At 41.4% G+C, this 18,527-nt stretch overlaps 2 protein-coding genes across 5 annotated transcripts in view; one reads left to right on the top strand and one right to left on the bottom strand.

Annotated features, from left to right (window-relative positions):
- The window catches only part of SMYD2 (SET and MYND domain containing 2), a 28,097-nt gene extending 24,424 nt beyond the window's left edge, over positions 1–3,673 (top strand). For both annotated transcript variants that reach the window (XM_021547557.2, XM_077781885.1), the window contains exons 11-12: positions 1,214–1,322; positions 3,403–3,673. In XM_021547557.2, the coding sequence (XP_021403232.1) occupies positions 1,214–1,322; positions 3,403–3,483 (190 nt within the window). In that variant the 3' untranslated portion in view covers positions 3,484–3,673. The remainder of the gene's footprint in view (positions 1–1,213; positions 1,323–3,402) is intronic.
- Positions 3,674–5,239: 1,566 nt separating this feature from the next.
- PTPN14 (protein tyrosine phosphatase non-receptor type 14) overlaps positions 5,240–18,527 on the bottom strand; it is a 109,932-nt gene continuing 96,644 nt past the window's right edge. For all 3 annotated transcript variants that reach the window (XM_021547594.2, XM_021547595.3, XM_077781883.1), the window contains exons 16-19: positions 18,205–18,333; positions 17,023–17,257; positions 14,900–15,063; positions 5,240–10,918 (exon numbers count right to left, since the gene is read on the bottom strand). In XM_021547594.2, the coding sequence (XP_021403269.1) occupies positions 10,790–10,918; positions 14,900–15,063; positions 17,023–17,257; positions 18,205–18,333 (657 nt within the window). In that variant the 3' untranslated portion in view covers positions 5,240–10,789. The remainder of the gene's footprint in view (positions 10,919–14,899; positions 15,064–17,022; positions 17,258–18,204; positions 18,334–18,527) is intronic.

Genomic DNA, 18,527 nt, shown 5'->3' with positions numbered 1-18,527 from the left:
CAGTGTTACTGTCAGAATGTGGTCTGCAATATATAGCAGGACTGACTTTGGGTTCTCAAAATAATTTTGTGCCACTTTAGTGCCATGATAATTCTGCTTAGCTGGATAAGTGCTGGTTTTTAAAAAAAACATTTTTACTAAAGAAGGGCTTCAGACTGCAGCCAGTGTTTTGTACGAGGTGATGGAGGCAGAGCCTGTGCTGCTGCCAGCCTGCCGCAGCTCCCAGTCCTGTCTCTCTGCAGCAGCACAGTCGGTACAGCCGCAGGAGAGCAGAGCCACATCCCAGGGCTGGGGCCAAGCAGCAGAGGGAGCTGGAGCCGAGCTCAGCTCCTGCTCTCAGAGCTCTGGTGCCCCATGGCCCTGATCCCGCTGCCCTGGAGCTGGAGGTGCAGGAGAATGTCCAGGCTGAAGCCCTGCGTGGGGCAAGCACGCAGCCTCTGCAGGACATACGAATACTGTTTGTGAGCAAATTCTGTGTTTCTGCAGTAGTGAGCCTGTCAGTGAGAGCCAGGCAGTTCCACTGGCTGTGTCTGGTCCTGCCTGAATCTCCCAAACAGATTCTCCTCTTGAGATGTGACTTTCTTGCCAGCTGGGGGGAGTGCAAGAAAAGCTCTCCCTTTGGAACAGATGCCAACATAAAGTCACAGATCGCTTGGCAGTGAGCAGTGATACAAAGAAGGAGCCAACATTCCCCCCCTGGGGGCTCAGTACTATTTATCTTCCCTGGGACTTGCCCAGCTCCTCTGGCTCCGAGCCTGGCATTCCAGGTCAGCTCTGCCGAGGCGGGCAGTGCCCGCTCCGTGTGCGAGCACAGGCTGCCATGTGTGCCCTGCCCGCTGCCGAGGGCCCCTCGCTTTCCAGCCCACCAACCATTGTGGGACACACAGAGCCGCGGGTGCAGGGTGGCTCCAAAAACTCCTAACAATGCAGGCTCTCTCTGTAGCTGGCTAGATTAAAACTAGTGGCAGAAAGTCATTGCCATCTGACAGCTGTTCAGAGGCATATGGTAGTTTCAGCCCAATTCCCAGCTGACAGGCATCCCCATCCCAGACACAATTGGCACGGGCTCTTGGCACTCATGGCAGAGGGGATGAGTGCTGAATGGGCAGGGGCATCGAGAGGCAGCTTCTTGCCCCATGAGAGGGACACAGAACTGGGAAAATGCTATGAAACTGCCAGAGTTGATGAAGCTGAATTTCTTTCTCTCTTACAGCAAACATTATCCCTCCTACTCGCTGAATGTTGCCTCCATGTGGCTGAAATTAGGGAGACTGTACATGGCACTGAAGAACAGGACGGCTGGAGTTAAAGCCCTGAAGAGGGTATTTATTGCCTGGTTTCTCCATTAATAACACCAGTTCAGCCATGGGGTCGTTCTGTCAGTTCTGTGTGCTTCTCTGTCAGTGAGCCTGGTGTGGCAGGAAATGCACCATGTGTTAATATATTTGGTCACGGGATTTTTGTCTCAGATTTGGTTTTTCTAGAGATGGAGGATAGGTCTGCTCTTGGGTGCCTTTTCACAGTGGGCTCATACTGCAGCAGCTGGAGTGAGAATTATGCTTAAACATTTGCTCTGAGCTCTTCACTGAGCTAGAGCTGCACTAATGTAAATGAAGCAAAACCCTATCTTCCCCTCATTTGCTGGGTAAGGACAGGAAAAGTGCTTGGTTCTTATAAAAGGCACATAGTGTTTCATTGAAGTCTGTGATTTCCACGTCCAGCTTAAACTAGGCATGCTTTTGATAGTTATTTGTTCTGGAACCAATCGATTTTTACATAGCTGAAGGGAATTCAATGCATCTGGTAATGCTGAAATTGGCAAATACAGGAGTTTGGTTTGGGGTTTTTCTTCACCCCTTTTTATTAGTCTGTGCCTTATTCTTTAGTTTTTTATTCTGCTATTTTTTTATTAGTCTATACTATGTTTCTTGACTATTTTCCCCTATTGTTGTTGGACAGAAATTTATTTTAGTTTAAGCATCAATGACTACTGTAGCATATAATGACTCAGTGTGGAATGTATTTATTTCTTCTTGCTTTTTAGATGCTGGCAACTTTTAGCCAGCAAATAACAGCACTATCCAACCATGGTGAAAGATGCTAGAAGAATATATGCTCTAAAATTTAACTGTTACTTGGTTTGAAATTGGTGTAGGTTTTCCTTCACTGTGGTGTTAAACCCTTGAGTAGACATGGGAATTGTGCCAGTAGGAGCATGGGATGGGGGGCAGGGAACTGTGAGGTAAATTTGTTGGCATAGTGAGTTTCCTAACACAAACATTTTCTAATGACTCACTTCCAAAAGCTGTCTACAGGAACTGCCCAAAGTTATCCCAGCCTCTGATGTTTGGGATTTAGTGGAAAAGCAAACCCATTGTTCCCTGTCAGTTTGTGAGCAGCTCATCTAGAAGGTCCTCCTTTCTTTTTTGGGCAGGAGGAGGGGTGGAGTCATTCCTCACTGCTGAGGTGAAACCAAAAGCCCTTGTTGTACTGAATTAACAAATCAAAGTTTCCCAAGGATGAAATGACCAAATGCTCAGAGGGCCAGGATACTGCAATTCCTTGCTCTGTCTTAGCTCTGTTCATTTTTAACCATTCTCGGATTTACTTTTTTAACTTACCATTTTAACTTACCATTACTTACCATTCTCAGACTTACTTTTTAAATGGTTTTTAACCATTAAAAATGTTTAAAAATTGTTTTTAACCATTCTCAGACTGAACCTTTTTCCCAGTTCTGTCTAGTGCTGCCTTTTATCTTTTCTCAAGAGAAAATCTTGCCCCAGCACACACTCCATGGCAGGAAGGTGCCAGTCAGGGGTTTGGCTGCCTGCAGCATTCCCTCCTGGGCCTGGAGCAGGTGAAACACTGGGAGTTGAGCACAGCAGTGTCTGTCCAAATCTTATGGGATTTCACTTTTCCATAAGAAGTTGCTTCCTTCCTAAAGCATTGGCAGCCCCTGGAAGGAGCAGAGCGTTTACAGACTCAAGGTTGAAATGCCTCAGCACTACTCCTTGCCCTAGGCCTGCATGTCTCTGACAGCTGAAGGATAAATTGGTAGGAGCAGAGCTCGCTCTGATACTGGCTAAATCCTCTACTGGAATATTACCCACCACACTTGCAGTTTTCTGTCCTGGAGCTGGTTGCATTCAAAGTAGTTTTGTCAGGAATATAATTTTGAAAGGTGCTTTGGGCTCCTTTAAGATCAAAGATGTATTCTCTGAATATAAAACCTTTATTACTTAGTTTTGAATTTCATTTTATTTCCTACTGGGTTTATGACTACAAGGGGACAAAAAGTAGCTAGAGGTGTCAGACTGCTTCAAACCTCTAAAGAGAGTATTTATAGCCTGGTGTTATATATGAATCAATTGTGTGAATATTTTTTTTTTCTTTTCATAGGCAATTGCTATCATGGAAGTAGCACATGGGAAAGATCATCCATACATTTCAGAGATCAAAAAGGAATTAGAGGACCACTGAGCCTTTGAATCTATGCAATCTTTCAAACCTTTATTTAAAAAGCCTTGTTATGGAAACCTTCAGGAGCACTTTGAAAAGCGGTAGAGTATGAACACAGTTCTGTCCTGTAATTGGAAAGACAAACACACGTAGGCCTAGCTTCCACACATCTACAATTGCCTTTTTTTTTTTTTTTTTTTTTTTTTTTAAAAAGAATTATCCGTGGTTTCTTAAAGATTATGCCTTTTGATAGCTCATGTGCAGAAATGGCCATTTTTTTCTTTAGGGGTGTTGGTGTGGATCTTATTTGTGTTAAGTAAATAAAGTGGTCTTAGCCCCTCTTGATTCCACTCGTACACTTAAATGGGTGCAATAGTTTTGTGATATGTACTTTTGCCCAAATAGTTTTGCATAACCTGAAAAAATTAGCAAAAGCCCTACTTTTCCTGTTGTGGTTTGGTGCATATTTCCTTTTTTTCTTGCATCATTTTTATTTGCAGTGGCTTAACTGAGGAAAAGGGGAAATAGGGTGATGAATTATGTACATTTTACAGCAATGCCACCAATGTTCCCTCAACCAGTTACTATGCAGGTCCATCACTGCTCCTGGCAAATGAGGATTCAGCACAGCAAAGACCTAGAGTTCAATTTGTCTTGTACAGAAAATACTGGCACCTATGTTGGAGCGTGAAGGCTCGCACAAGACATGAACTATGCAACTTCTGGCTTTTTAGACTCCTTTACAAGTTACAGTGAGTTATTGCAGAGGAGAGCTCATATTTCCTTACAGCCATACTTTCACCTCCAGTGGATTACAACTATTGTAAATAATATGTTGGCAATTATTTTTAAGAGAGGGACAGGAATACTTTCTGAGGAAGAAGTCCAGGACTTAGCTTTCTCTACCCATATACAAAACAAGTGGATTTTTTTTCCCCTCCATTCAGATCAATGGCAAGAGTGTGCTTTTAAGGATGGGGAAACAAAAAGAGTGTAGCTATAAACTTCTAGCATCAAAATTGAAATATAGTGCACAATAAAATTACTTGCCTCTTTACTGTTTCCACAGTTTATAAAGTATGATGAGAAAGAACACATCACCCTAAGAACTTCATTGTATTTTCTTTCTTGTAAGCACTGGTTTGAAAATAAAACTGCTAGAACAAGGTTTTGTCAGCTCATTTTGCTGAAATCTTTCATTGCTCTCCAGCCAGCAGTTGTTGCTGGAGTACATAAAACTGCACCAGACCTACAACTCCAGAAAGCAAATGCTGTTTAACTACAGCCAAGCCTAGGAAGAAGGCACTCATTGACTATTTTTATCCCAACTTTGTTTGGTCAAATAAACTCTTGTGCTGGGAAATAATACCTTTACTTCAGCAAGTCTGTCCAGAGCCCACACCACACTTCAACACCAAAGAATTGGATTAGCTGAACATGAGGCACCAGTGGGAGCCTTGTCCCTGTTAAATTTGGATTACTATTTACAGGTAGTTATTCAAAGCCCACTGTGGCCCTGGCTGTGCCTATCAGTTTAACATGGGAAACCAACTCAAGTGGCGTAGGTGTAAATACAAAACCCTTAAGCTGATACAGAAAAGAACACAAACATTTTTTTCCTTGAAAAAAAATGGTTTATTGTATATTTTGAATATGAGGGACAGCCTTACCAAGAAAACCTTAGTGACTGAAGACATTCTCACATTTGCAAAAGCATATAAGAAACTATTTACACAAAGGCAGTGAAAGGGGTAAAAAAATTATTGCAGTCAATTAATGCTGATAGAACTTTTTATTATAAAAAGAGAAAGAAAAGAAACAGTGCAAAAATACTGTCAAAAGTAATCAGTTCTATACACAAGATAAAACTGACAAGCATAAGCTTATGTACTGATATGAATAATACATTAGAATATAAAATAGCATGCATAGATTTTTTTTTTTAAAGGCTTTCAATAGCATAGAATAATTCTGCCATTCAGCCCTAACAGAGGAGGGGTTGGGGGCAGGAAGGGCACATAACTGATGTCTTATTTTTCTACAAAATGTGTACATACAGTGAGATGGTGAGATTCAGATCACTGTTTTGTGCTAAACTGCCAGGTACAGAATTACGGAACAAATAAAACCAGAGACATTGCAATACTGAAGTAAAACAGGAGAATAAAATCCAGTGGCATAAAACTTAAACATGTTATCTCATTTACCACATTCCACACAATAACATGGAAATATTACAGTCATCCACATGTGTAAACTTTTTCCTTTGTAAAATAACAAAAGAAAGGTACTCTACTAGTGAGGAAAATGTATTGCCCATATGAAGCAACCTCTAAAGGATAAACATCCTATTACCAGTGTTTCTGGCACTAGAGATTTGCTTTCTTTTAATGACCAAGCAGAAGCAAGAAAATACTTTTATTTAACATACACAAAAAGAAAGTTCTTATACATTACATCTATAAGTTATAGAACTCACCAGCACAGGACATTGTAAAGGCCAGAGGAATAAATGCTTTTAAAGAGAAGGTAATGTGATTCATGGAAGATGGATCCATCAGAAGGTACTACACACAGTGAGCAGCTTTGGCCTCGAGAAGCCCCTAAAAAACTGGCTGCCAGGTGCACCACTGGGGCTGAGCACTCTTTTCTAGACACATCCCTGTTTCTTCTCAGCTACCAGCCACTGTCTAAGTCAGGGGGTGCCCCACAACCTGACATGGAAATAGTTTGTGGGAAGCATTCCTCTTTTCTGCCTCTCTGCCTAATCAAGGAACACTACCCCTGAAATAACTGGAACTGACTGTCCAACCACTGTGAATCAGTGGCAGTCCTTCCCTTGCTGTTATATAATGCTGGAATTCTCCAGTGGAAGCTCCTATTTTCAGTGATTTCCAGTTCAGTCTCCAAAGGCAAAGTCCTGTTGTTAAAGCATGCAGGAAACTCTCAGTGAGGGTGCACAGAAAGCACAGGCAACAAAACTTCAAAGAAATGCCAGCCAAAAAAACAGCTGAGAGAAACCAATGGAACTGTAATCTAAGATACTCCAAAAACACTGACTAAATTTATTTACTTTAAATATTTATATAAAACACTGCTATTTTGACCTGTTTTGTTTCAAAATCTGACAATAGTTTATTTATGGTTAATACCTCCATCTTGTTTTGCCCCACAGCCATCTGTTCCCTTCCTCAAATCCCCAGTCCCTGGAAGCAGCTGCATGTATAATGTCCTCTCTAAAGAGTAAGATGACATCTATAGCTGCCTTAGCACAACATCCTACAAGAAAACCACTCTAGAAGGCTAGGAGTGAGCTGGGGACAATTGCTTTTGGGGTTCTGGACTTGCAGCCTTTCTCTTACTGGCCTCAAAACCTATCCCAAACTCCGTATGCCTTGAAGAATACATCAGCAGCTTTATATTGATTTTGTAGAAGGATCAAAGGCTGTTTTCATGCAGTCCTTCATCTCATGAGTCCTTCCTCAGGCCAGCTCAGGAGTTTGCTCCTGCAATGTGATGCAGGCCTTTATTACCTGCAGTGGCTGCCACCCAGCATTTTTTCATCCACCAAGACAAGCAGCAAAATTTAACTCAGACCTCCCTCAGTGATGCGTGAGAGCTGCTACAGCAGAGATCAGCCTGGTGATTCCACTTTCTGAGCACACAGACCACAAACTGTTAGTGAGGCTGACAACAGCTAATTCAGTCATCATCTCCTCCCGGGAGACCAGTGGGAAGTCAGCTGTTGGAAATGCAGCACTGTCAGTTAGCTGTGCTGAATTTTCCCTACAGATTTCTGTGCTATATCCAAGTACAAGATTGCCCATCAACATTTCTTTTAGACCTGCTTGTGGACTACACACATAGCATGTATTGGATCAAAAAATAATGTCCTGGCTGGCAATGACAAGTGCTATTTGAAGCACTTATTAGGTTGGAAAAGAGTAAGTCTGTGTTTTGCAATTTGCATTTCTGTTTGTTTAAAAGAAAGTAATTTTAAAAAGAAACTAGCTTTTGAAATCATGCAAATATTTAATAATATTTGTAGCTGAGGCAACTGATTTAAATAAGTAGAACAGAAATGCACTTCAATATACTTCAAGGACGGTGCTGGCAATAGGCTGAGTAAGCTCTCAGAGGTGTGTCTTCTGCCAGCTAAAATTAGCTTAGGGAACTTCTGATAAGGCTGAGCATTTAGGACCCCTGTATGCGTATATAGGAAAATGTTTGTGGGAACAAGCTCCATCTTTCCTCATGTAGTCAACGACAAGAAGTGCCAAAACAAGCCTTTGTAGGACCTGAAACAAGTAGGACCTGAGCAGCTGCCGTCCACCATCCTCCCCTGTGACTGATGGAGGACAGAAACAGGATCCCCACAGCACTGAGCAGCGTCACAGCTCAGCTGTCACCTCTCCCACCCCTGCTCGAACAATGGGAAGCATGAAATGCTCAGACCATAACTTTAACCAAAAAGCCGATGCCAGCATCTCAATACTATAGTTGGTAAGAGTTTAAATTAAAAAGGCAAAGGTTGTTAAAGACAGATGAAGAGTGTACTAAAAGAAAAACAGACGCAACAGATGCCCAAGCCAGACTTACTCATCTGCTGCAAGTTCTCTCTTGGAAAGCATCAGGGAGTGTAGGCTGAACATGCCAGACTGCAAGGTGGGTACCCTGGGAGAAGACTGCTTGTGTCAAAATTGTGTTCACTGATGAATTATTGTGAGATTTTCAATCCAGACTTTACTCCAAATGGATCAAACTGGTCTCAAACTACTGTTATGCTTTGATGTTAAAAAACATGCAACACAAAAAACAGCAACTCCAAACTGTCCTCTCCTCAAGGGTTCTGATGTTTAAAAATCTTCAGGATGGAAACTTAATAGCACTGTTGCTTTAAGGCCCATGTGTTCATTCCTGCCATGACTAAGAAAATTGGATGCAAAATGCATTTTCCTGTCACTCCCTAAAGGTTAGGAAATACTGCCCAAGCAGTTTGGCCTGATAAAACTACAACAGGTTCAAAGTGAGAAGGTTAATTTTTTTCCCCTTACAAAACTGTACCACATTTCAACCATAAAACATCAGCATGCTGAGGGCTGCTTGTAAGCTGGGGTGGAAAAGAACCTCTGAAGACATGCACCAGCCCAATTCACTTATGATATTAACAGATCTAGTCAAGATAAAATCTAGCAGGGAAAAATACATTGAAGTCAGATGAAAGGAAAAGTTTAAAATTACCATTCTTTGACAATGAAAAGGAAAAAGTGACTCACATTGGCCTCTATCTACCATACCAGCCACATTAGGAGTTAATTGGAAATGACTGTTTACCACATGGCCACTTATTTGGCTCATTAATGGACACTGACTTAATTTGGAAAGGATTTTTAGTGCCTTTTTCTAATTAATGTTTTTCTAAGACACCTATGATGCATCTTTGCATAAAAAAAACATTTGCTTAATTTTCTTCCCTTCAAACACAGCTCTTCACACTCTCTTATGCAATAACTTTCCTGTGCTCAGTGTAGCAGCAGAAATACACATTGCAGCCAAGAGCAGCTGAATAATAAGACAGGGGAACAGATTCTTTTCCCTCCTGATTTTCTACTTCTCACATCCAAGTGGAGCAATGGGACTTGACAGCTCTGAGTTCAAACTTAATTCATCATTAGGAAATTATTCAAAAAGTTATAACGAGATAACTAATTTAATACACTTTGCTTCAAGGTTTATTCCTTGGCTTTTTTCCCAGATATAAAGCATCTCTCTGCAATTATCATGCAGATGCTGCTGAAAAGACTTTAAATGGTTGCTGCTAATTTAACAAGAGATATGTTGGCACTGGCAGAAAAAATTAGAAGAAAACTGAAGTTGACTGAAAGCTCAACTGATCCCTAAAAAGAACATGGTCAAGGTATTACAACAAAATAATTCCTCTCCATTTGTTGGTGGTTACAAGTCTTCACCAGAGACTTTGTCATCATGTTAGGCCTGTATTGCAGAGCACCAAATCAACACAGTACAGTTTTAAATGCATTCAAGGAACATTCTGGTACAGAACATTAGCTTAAGCTCCCCATTAATTTTAGTCCCTTTAGTGCTGAAATTAAGAGTGCTTGTAGGCTTAGGCTTTTGTACATTGACCAGGGTTTGGAGGTAGGGATGCAAAAGAAAAGCAATAGTAGGATTAAAATATTAAAAGTATCTGGGGAAGGGATACTGAGAAAGGTGATTTCACCACGACAAAGTAACTGCATTGCACCATGTGCCCTGAGAGGCTGTGAAATCTTCACCCTTGAGAATTCTGAAACTGGATGTGACTCTGGACAATCCTATCCAAGTTTAAAGTCAGCAGTGGGGTGAGCAGGGCTGAGTTCAGAGACCTCCAAGACACCTCTCTAGATTGATTCCTTCTCTAACCATCCAACAATAGTTCACACCTGAAGACTAAGGCAACGGGAGCTGCCTAATTTAAATGAGCTTCCTTTTCTACAGAGCATAGGCCTCAAGGCAGTAATACTTTCAGTGTCATTCATGAGAAGGTGCTTGATTTGGCTTTTCTTCCAGATACGTTTGGTTGAAAATCCTCCAGTGTTAAACTCTCAAACCACCAGAGTTATTGGAAAAAGTAATTCACTGACTTCAGCCTGTAGGTCACTGCATTTCACCCTAATTGCACACAGCAGAAAAAGGCCTCCTTAAAAAGATACAATATTGATTTTTTCAAGGACTAGTCTAAAACCGTAATTCTTGTGGAATTTGAACAGTTTAGCACCCAAAACTCTCTGTCCTCACAATGTCCTGTGCTTGAGCCCTCTGCAATGTGCCCGGCTGCACGTGCAGAAGCTCAGGTCTCCGTGCTGTGCACCCTCAGCTTCCACTCACTCAGAGGTGTAGCTGACATCTAGCAGGTCTTGTTTTTACCAGAGAAGCCACACACGGGGTCCAGAACATCCTTATGTGAAAAAAGCCCACTGCCAAATACCTGTAGGTTTCAGAAGCTGTGTAGCAAACTACCTTTACAAAGGATTGCTTTCCTTACAGACATGTTACAATGCAGACAAGTCATGTCAAATGTGGTTCACTTTGAAGGTCAGTATAAATTTTATGAGTTATGAAAGTAATTCAAAAGTTATTCCAAGAAAAATAAATTATATCTTGTATAAAACAATCCATGGGAGACTAGTAAAGAACCATCATTCCTTACTTTCAAGACAACTTAAAAAGTGCAATATATGCACACAGTGTTGTCAAGGCAGTTCCCCTTGTTCATCAGTAAGGTTCAGTCAGATCCACAATGCTGGGTCTGGGATGTTTGAAAAGATTAAATAAGTCTCGAGTTTTGGAGGAATTGTATGAGCACTTGGTATACAAATTTGTACTGGGCTATGGTCTGGATCATAAACACTCTCTGCTCCCGCAGGTGTCTCAGCATCACAGGAACGTCCATTTTCTGTAAAGCAAAGGAAAAAAGAAAAAAGCATGAGGATGTGAGTTCACTAAATCAAAGAATCACTGTCTCAAATATCAGTTATCAGACACAGGCAACTATACAATAGTTATAGAAGTTTCTGTGGACAAAATTAAATATGCAGGCAAAGATACAGATCCTTTCACTGAAGGGGAAGGGAACTCATTACCACCAAAGGATCCAGAAACTCCAACACCTGATCTGCCACAGACAAGTGTATGTTAACAAATTATGCTCCAGGAGATGCAGGTCTGTAAAGTGAAATAAAGACCCAGTATCCACAATACATGTTTTGCAGACTCTAGGCCAGCATCAGTTTGTTGCCGCCTACTGAATATCCACTGGGACATATTAGGGGTTCTCCAAGAAGGTATCTTCCAGCTTAGTTTCACCCAAAAGAAATTCATCTGTGTGCCCTGAAAATGTTCTGCAGCAGGAACTAAAGTATAGTACTAAAGCACAGATAATGAAATCCACTGGGAAGGCATAGCACTAACCCCATTGAGCAGGCACAGGCAGCCTGTAATGGTCTGAACTCAAAACCAAATGAGTTCTGTGAAACAGAGGCTCATGAGGTGAAGCATTAAAAATCACTGCACATTTCATTAGGATGCTATCATCAGATTTTTGGCATTTAGGGAGCCAAAAACCTATGATGCTGTTGTGTTTTATCTGTTACAACAGGTACACGAGGAGCTATTGAGAAGTTGTTGAGCCATGAAGCTCAGCCTGCCAGGCTCAAATTCAAGCAGCGTGTAATGTGAGCCAAGCTGAGGAACACAAACCTTCTATGGCAGCAGTAAAAATGAGCACTAAGATACACACTAGTTTTGAGGAAGTTCTTAAGCAGTTCAAAATATAAAACTGATGAACAGCTACTCTACCAGGCAACATAAACTGCACTTTGTAATGCCTGCTTGCAGAAACACTGAGACTTAGCAAGTCTTTTGACTGAGATTGCTGCTAACCCTTGGAGCCCCAACTGAGCATGGAATCTGCTTCCAGGCATATCTGAAGTTTCTTGGAAAGTTTAAAATAAAAGTCACGCTGCATATCCATTTCTGTCCATATATATAAAACTCAGAATCTCCATTCCATGTAAACAAGTATTAACTCATAGGCTATCACTTTCTGAAAACAAGGCCAAATATTCTGCTACATACCCCAACAAGCTGTTATAAAAGGACATCTCTAGAGAGTCAACAAGTGTAAATATTTGAGATGATTAATGTCATATTATTATCAAACAGGTGCAAAGAAAAATGGAAGCTCTTTCCAGTTAACTTGGCTAACTTGCAGAAGGCCTCCCTGTGGACTCAGATGCTTATGAAATGGTTCTTGCTGAGCAGAGTCATGTGGAACCTGATCTCACCTGAACAACTGCAACAAAAATGCAGGCCAGCCTTGACCTGCACATAATGTTCCTCTCTCAGCTTTTTCATTAGCTTTTAGTGGGCACACAGTGATCCATGCACTTCCTCAAAATGGAGATGGCTTTGCTTTATCTCAGAAATGGAAGAAAACCCCATCCCGCCTATTCAGTCTCACTATTTATAGCCAGCTTAGTATTTGATTCCAGGTAAGGAGAATCCTTAAATTCACCTTCATTACAATGTACATGTCCAAAAAAAAAAAGGAAAAAAAAAAAAAAAAGGAAAAAAAAAAAAAAAGAAAAAAAAAAAAAGAGAAAAATATACACCTAATGCTTTGCTAAGGCACTTCCAAACAGAACAAACAAAAATGCTATTTATTTCTGCCTCCCAAACTGAAAATCTCCCATGTGAAAGCATGCTGTAGATGCAATTATGAGTTAATGTCCCAGTGCCAAGTCTGGACTAAAAGTTGATAGAGCAGGTTCTCAATTACTTTCTCGTACTATGTGTCTACAGCAGTAAGGATGTAATGATGTGACATTTACTTGCCATGCAGCAGTTACTGAAACTCTATCCTTGCAATGAGATACAGCTTTAGACTCAACCAGCCATTGCCCAGAAGCCACAGTGACTGAAGCTGTATAGAATTTGATTAAACATGGCTTTTTATCTGAACCTGAAACCTTAGGCTCAAGAGCTCTGCTTTTCGTTCCAGTACTGCTGCAGGCTTTCCAAAATGTTCTTTATCAAAATTTTCAAACCCCCTCATGATTTTTCTTCACTGCTAACATGTTAATGCATTTTCTTGCTAGGACACTTCTGTGAAAACCAGTTCCTAAGACTAAAATATTTTAAGTTATAAGTAATTTTATTTCAGCAAAACGAAAGTACAAAATAAACAAATGAAAAGGAAGCCCCCTGTGCAGAATCTATCACAAACTGAAAACATACTGTCAAGATTTTAAATATTTTTTTTTAATTAGGTTTTAACAAGCCAAAAACATTAACTTGGTACAATCTAGAGAAACAAAGGCCTTAATGAAAATTGTATTTATTGTTAATGATGATTTTCATTATTAATCAAGACAAAAGAATGCTTTAATTAAGGGACATCAGAGAAATCCCTTATTATTGAGCACTACCACCAGGTCCTAGTGAAGTTGATGAAAACTCATATGAATGATACCAAGGCTCACCCCCATGCTTAAATGTTGAGGTGCCAAAGCTACTCTTTGCCTAGTGGGTGACTTCAGTAAACCACAGACTGACTTCTGTAAACAGAGGTGGCCAGACCCTGTTGCACAACCCTTGGACTTTGCTTCTGTGAACATGCAGAGAGTGCTGTAAAGCACACACAGCTACACTGATGCTCACAAGCAATTCAGGATGGCTCTTTTAACTCTCCAGCTTTCCTCTGGCATGCAGAAATTTTGTGGCTGCTATGTGAACAACAGAATCAGTCACTTCCATGCATCAGTGCATAAGGAAAGTCAAGCAGGGTCAAGATTTGGAGCCAATGCCCCACACTGGAGCAGCTACTGAGCAGCAGTCAGCACTGGGAGGCTGCTGGATTCCCAAGGCACATTCCTGTGGGCCCTTTCTTGGCCAGGATACCTCCTCTTTTCCCTTTCTCCCCCAAATAAAAAGCAAAAGAACAAAGTGTCACCTGTGACACATATCTACAGGATAGCTTCACCTTCAGTAAGGCCGAAGCAGAGATGGAGATTTGTCCCTTCTGATCTGAGCCCAGGATCTTTAGGGGTCTTGTAACTCCAGAATGATGATCTGCTGGAGTCCTCAGTCTTCCCTGAACTCACCCAGTGGCAGATTATTGGAAGGGGCAGATGATTTATTTTTATTTCTTACTCTTGCAGCATTCTTATCTCTACAAGAAGCTTTGGTCTTTGAGCATTTCCTTTGGCAACAGAAATCCCTGGTTTCCACAGTTGTCATGAAAACTGTGTGGCACATTGTTAGTCAAGTCAAGAATGTTCTTTATAGACAGTTTCCCAGTGATAGATGAAAATGAAGTTGTTACCCATGGTTGGTCTACTGGGTACTTGTTCATGACCCCAGACTCTGCTGCTTATAATGCTGGCTGCAAAGCCTAAAGCCCTATTCCCCACAGGAATACATAAATACACTTATTCTTAAAACACAGTTAAGTTTCATTCCAGGTGAGATTACAAGAGAGAGGGAGAAGCCCAAGGAGAGAATTTAGAGAGCAGAAAACTTCAGTTAAAAGAGCAAGGACATTATTCTCTAGCCTCTCTCAGGCAGTGCTTGTAAACACACTGTTGTAGTTTTTTCATTAAATACAAGTATGGATTAGACTAAATTCTTAAAAGAGGGAAGAAAGCCCTAACTTTGAATATACTAAAATAATTCTAATAAAAAAAATTATATCAACTATACAGAAAACTACAGCAAGTAACCTGCCATGGAGAATCTCTGCTGTCACATTTAAGGTCCTTGTCTTGCTCACACAGATAACAGAAAGAAAGCACTTCAATGCCTTTTAATTTCAACCTCAGGAATGTAGCCAGTTAGCCAAGGGACGAGCTCAGGGTTTGAAAGGAAGCTGACTTACTTCATTATGCTCCAAGCAGCAAATCATGAGCTCTGTTAGGATGACCACTCCAGTCCTGCCCACCCCTGCGCTGCAGTGCACCACGATGGGAGGGTTGCAGGTGTTGCTGCTGTCCAGCACGCTGTTGGTGTGCCGACGCACCGACTGGATCTCCTCCAAGTAAGCTGCAAGAGGAGAAAGCAGGCAAGGTTGCAAACATCTACATGTCTAAATGTAAAAATTAGGTGGGGAGTGGAAAAGAGTGTGGAAAAGTTGTTCTCTGTCAAAGTGGCAATAATTTACATTTTTTACAACATAATAATTATCTTGGCCAGGGTGTACTGAAGAGCACTGCATCCAGCAAGTACCAGCTGGGTGTCAATTAATACTTGGGAGTCTGCTCCTTTAAATTAAATAGTTCTTTTAAAAAATTAAATTCTGTTTTCCCCCTTGCAAATCTCCAGGTCCCCTAAGCAGATGATTCTAGACATTACTTACAGCAATTCCTGCTATTAACAGGCTGGGATCAAAACAACAGCTAAGTCCCATTGAAACTACTGCCTGTCAAAGCCAGTATCACATGGGAAGCAAGGGTCCATCTGCCCTGTTTCCTCTCTTCCTTCTCCCTTCTAGACTCTAACAGAATCTGCCCCCCCTGCCTCTGCTCATGGTTTGTTTCTCAATAGCTAGAAGCCCTTCTGGGAGATCACTGCTTTGTTTTCCCTGAAGCCATTTGCAGAAAGCTAGGGACTCAGGAACAGCTGTCTTCTGTGGCTGCCCCAGCATCATTCAACACATCCTGCTGTCAGACCACGCTGAGAACCTCACATGCTGGAAGCTCACTTGGCGTCCCAGCACTCCAAGTGGGAAGTGAGACCTGGGCTGAACTCTCCTGCTCTGACACTTGGTGTCAGGGCACTGCAGCTCCAGCCATCCTCTCCCCACAGGCAGGATGGGGCTGGAGGCCTACCAACATCAGAAAAGCTGCATTTCAATGCACACAGGGAAATGGGACCCTAAGTGGTGGCAAACAATGAGAGAGAGGAAATGGGGACAATCAGGTTCCAATTACTGCCATGCCCAACCACAGCTACAGGGGTTGGTAGGAGTGACAAATTATGAAGCAAACAAGGAATTGGGCAATAGTTTTTCCTTGAAGACAGCTTCTTTGGTACTCCTTTGCTGAAGCTGAAAGGTAGTATTTTTTTTTTTTTTGCCTTGGTGACAGACCTGGGGAAAGGAGGATTCACTGTTTACATCCAGCTTGTACCAGGCAAAGGAGAATGCATCACTAAAGGACTGTAGCTGTGGCAAGACTGAAGTAGAACTAATGGATCTTCCTGAGAGAGGACTTAGCTGCCACAGAGAGACACTGCTGCTGCAAAGTTTTCAGGAACTAAGACAACAGACATCTCCAACACATCAGTGTACCATGTGCAGACTCCTTCAGTGGTAATTTAAAGATTTCTGCATAATTCCCTACTGTAGTGCCAGAGATGTATTTTAAATAATAGTTGAATTCCTATTACTTAATATGGGAGTACTTATTACTTGCCAAGAATCAGGAAGTGTTATTGACACATTACAGATGAATATCATTGCTGTATTTTCAGAAAAGCATGAACCAGGACCGTATGTAATTGGGGAGGCCCTTAAGCATTGCCCAGGTACATGTGGTTACAAGGGAGTTCAGACTTACTGCATGTGTGATAGAGGTCTCTGCTCTTTTGCAAACAGAAAATCTGGAGGAGATGCACTTTATTTCGATAGCAACTAATACTCTCTCACCCAGACCTTTCTAATCACATTTGTGTACAGCCTATTATCTCCTGCATTCATTAAGTAGTTGGGAAATGGCAGTAAGTTACACTGTCAGATCAGCTAGCAGAAGTATCCTGTATTATCTAAAATTTCCTGAGTTTTGGCAGTGCTGCTGCCTTGGATTTTTCCTCCTGCTAATCACCTTAGCCCCTACCTGTGGAATACCACGTTTTTTTATCTCCAAATTACAGCAAAGTATAACCTAGTTGAGGCCTGTGTACATCACAACAACCACTTGATATCAGTCCCAGCTCTAACAGTGAACTGAATCCAGTGTGAGCAATCTTTTTCTTGATGCATCATGCAAAATAAAGGAATCTTACATAAAAAGCCTTGGACTTCTTCTGGACACCCATGGTCTGGCCAGTCAGTATACTGCAAATGCCACACTGTCCTCTCTTGTCCCGAGAGAAGATGCTTGACCTTCAGACCGGTAGTTGCAAAGCAGCCAGAGTCTGTGCGGAACTTGGTTGTCACCTTGAACTTCCCATAAGTGGCTGAGCTGTGCTTAGAGCCCAGTTTAGGCCAGTAACGATGGCTCTTACTTCTTCCTCCCTCCTTGATTAAAAAAAAAAAAAAAACAAGTCAAAAAGTCATTAGTTTCTGCAATTATAATTCTCTACAAACAAAGGGCATAAAACTCTCCTGATAAACCAAGTACTAAAAGAGTAAGGAACATCCCACAAAGTTAAGAAAATACCCATTAAAACTTAAGCCTCTCAGCTATGTAATATTTTTAAGTGTAAAACTACTTAAAGACTCTTGTCTCATGACAAAAGACAGCTTATACCTAAAACACCTTGGTAAATATTCTCCTCTTGGGGAAGACACTCTTTTAATTAGGAGAATCTCTTCAGCAGCTTTTAAGTGTCTGTTCTTGATCAGCCTTGGGAACTGGATAGTGACTTGATGTGCTCTGCTACTCCCTGTGTTTGCTGAAAGCAAACATTCAGGCATGAAGCCGAATGCGGTGTTAGTTAACAACATGTGCCAGTTTTTACAACATAGCACATAGTTCTTGGATTACAATAGGAATAACTGTTTTGCTTGGCATAAGAATAAAAAGTTGTGGGGTGCTTTTGTTTGGGGATTTTTTTGCCTTTTTTTTTTTTTTTTTTAACACGGACACTTCTATGGAAACAACAGCTTCTGTTTTCTTTTCAGCTGATAAGAGTGAGGGTATACAGAACTGGCCTTGGATGGGGTGGAAATCTCTGTCATTTTAACCAGGAGCAAGTTCAGTGCTCTCACATTCCAATGGAAACATCTTTGTTTGGCTTGGCCCAAGCAGAGAGAAGGAGGGCTCCTGCTTGTTTCACTTCAGCATTTGCCAAACTGAGTGTCAGGAAGTTAGGAAGTATAGTATGAGAGCAGTACAGGCATATGTTCAAACAGAGCCAGAGGAAAAGGGGATGTTGATAGAAAAAACAGGTTACTGGAGTGGGAAGTGATGATAACAACAGATTGGCTCACATCAGAAAGAATGATTCTGTGATTTCACATACCTCTTCAGCTGTGACCATGGCTATAACATTCACCCCCTGTTCCCACACCATCTGCCAGAAGTCATGGCATGTGTGTGGCAGGGGCCCTTGAGTAGCAATGTAGTGCCACTCCTCTCCACCTACAGTCACCTGGGAGGAAGGGAAAAAGAAACAACCACTCAGTGCCTGAATTCTCAGCAGTGTCTGTGCCAGAACTGCCTTTTCAACAAAAGAAACTACAGTGAAATTTTTACTTCTTTGTTCTTCTACTTTTGAAAAAATACTGTGAACAAATATCATCCTTTTTATAAGGGCAAATCTAACAAAACCTTCAGTGCTTCCAT

This window comes from Lonchura striata, chromosome 3 (assembly GCF_046129695.1).
Source record: "Lonchura striata isolate bLonStr1 chromosome 3, bLonStr1.mat, whole genome shotgun sequence".
Lineage (NCBI taxonomy): Eukaryota > Metazoa > Chordata > Aves > Passeriformes > Estrildidae > Lonchura > Lonchura striata.
Note: the sequence above shows the minus strand (reverse complement) of the source record. Positions and strands in the feature narration are given on the sequence as shown.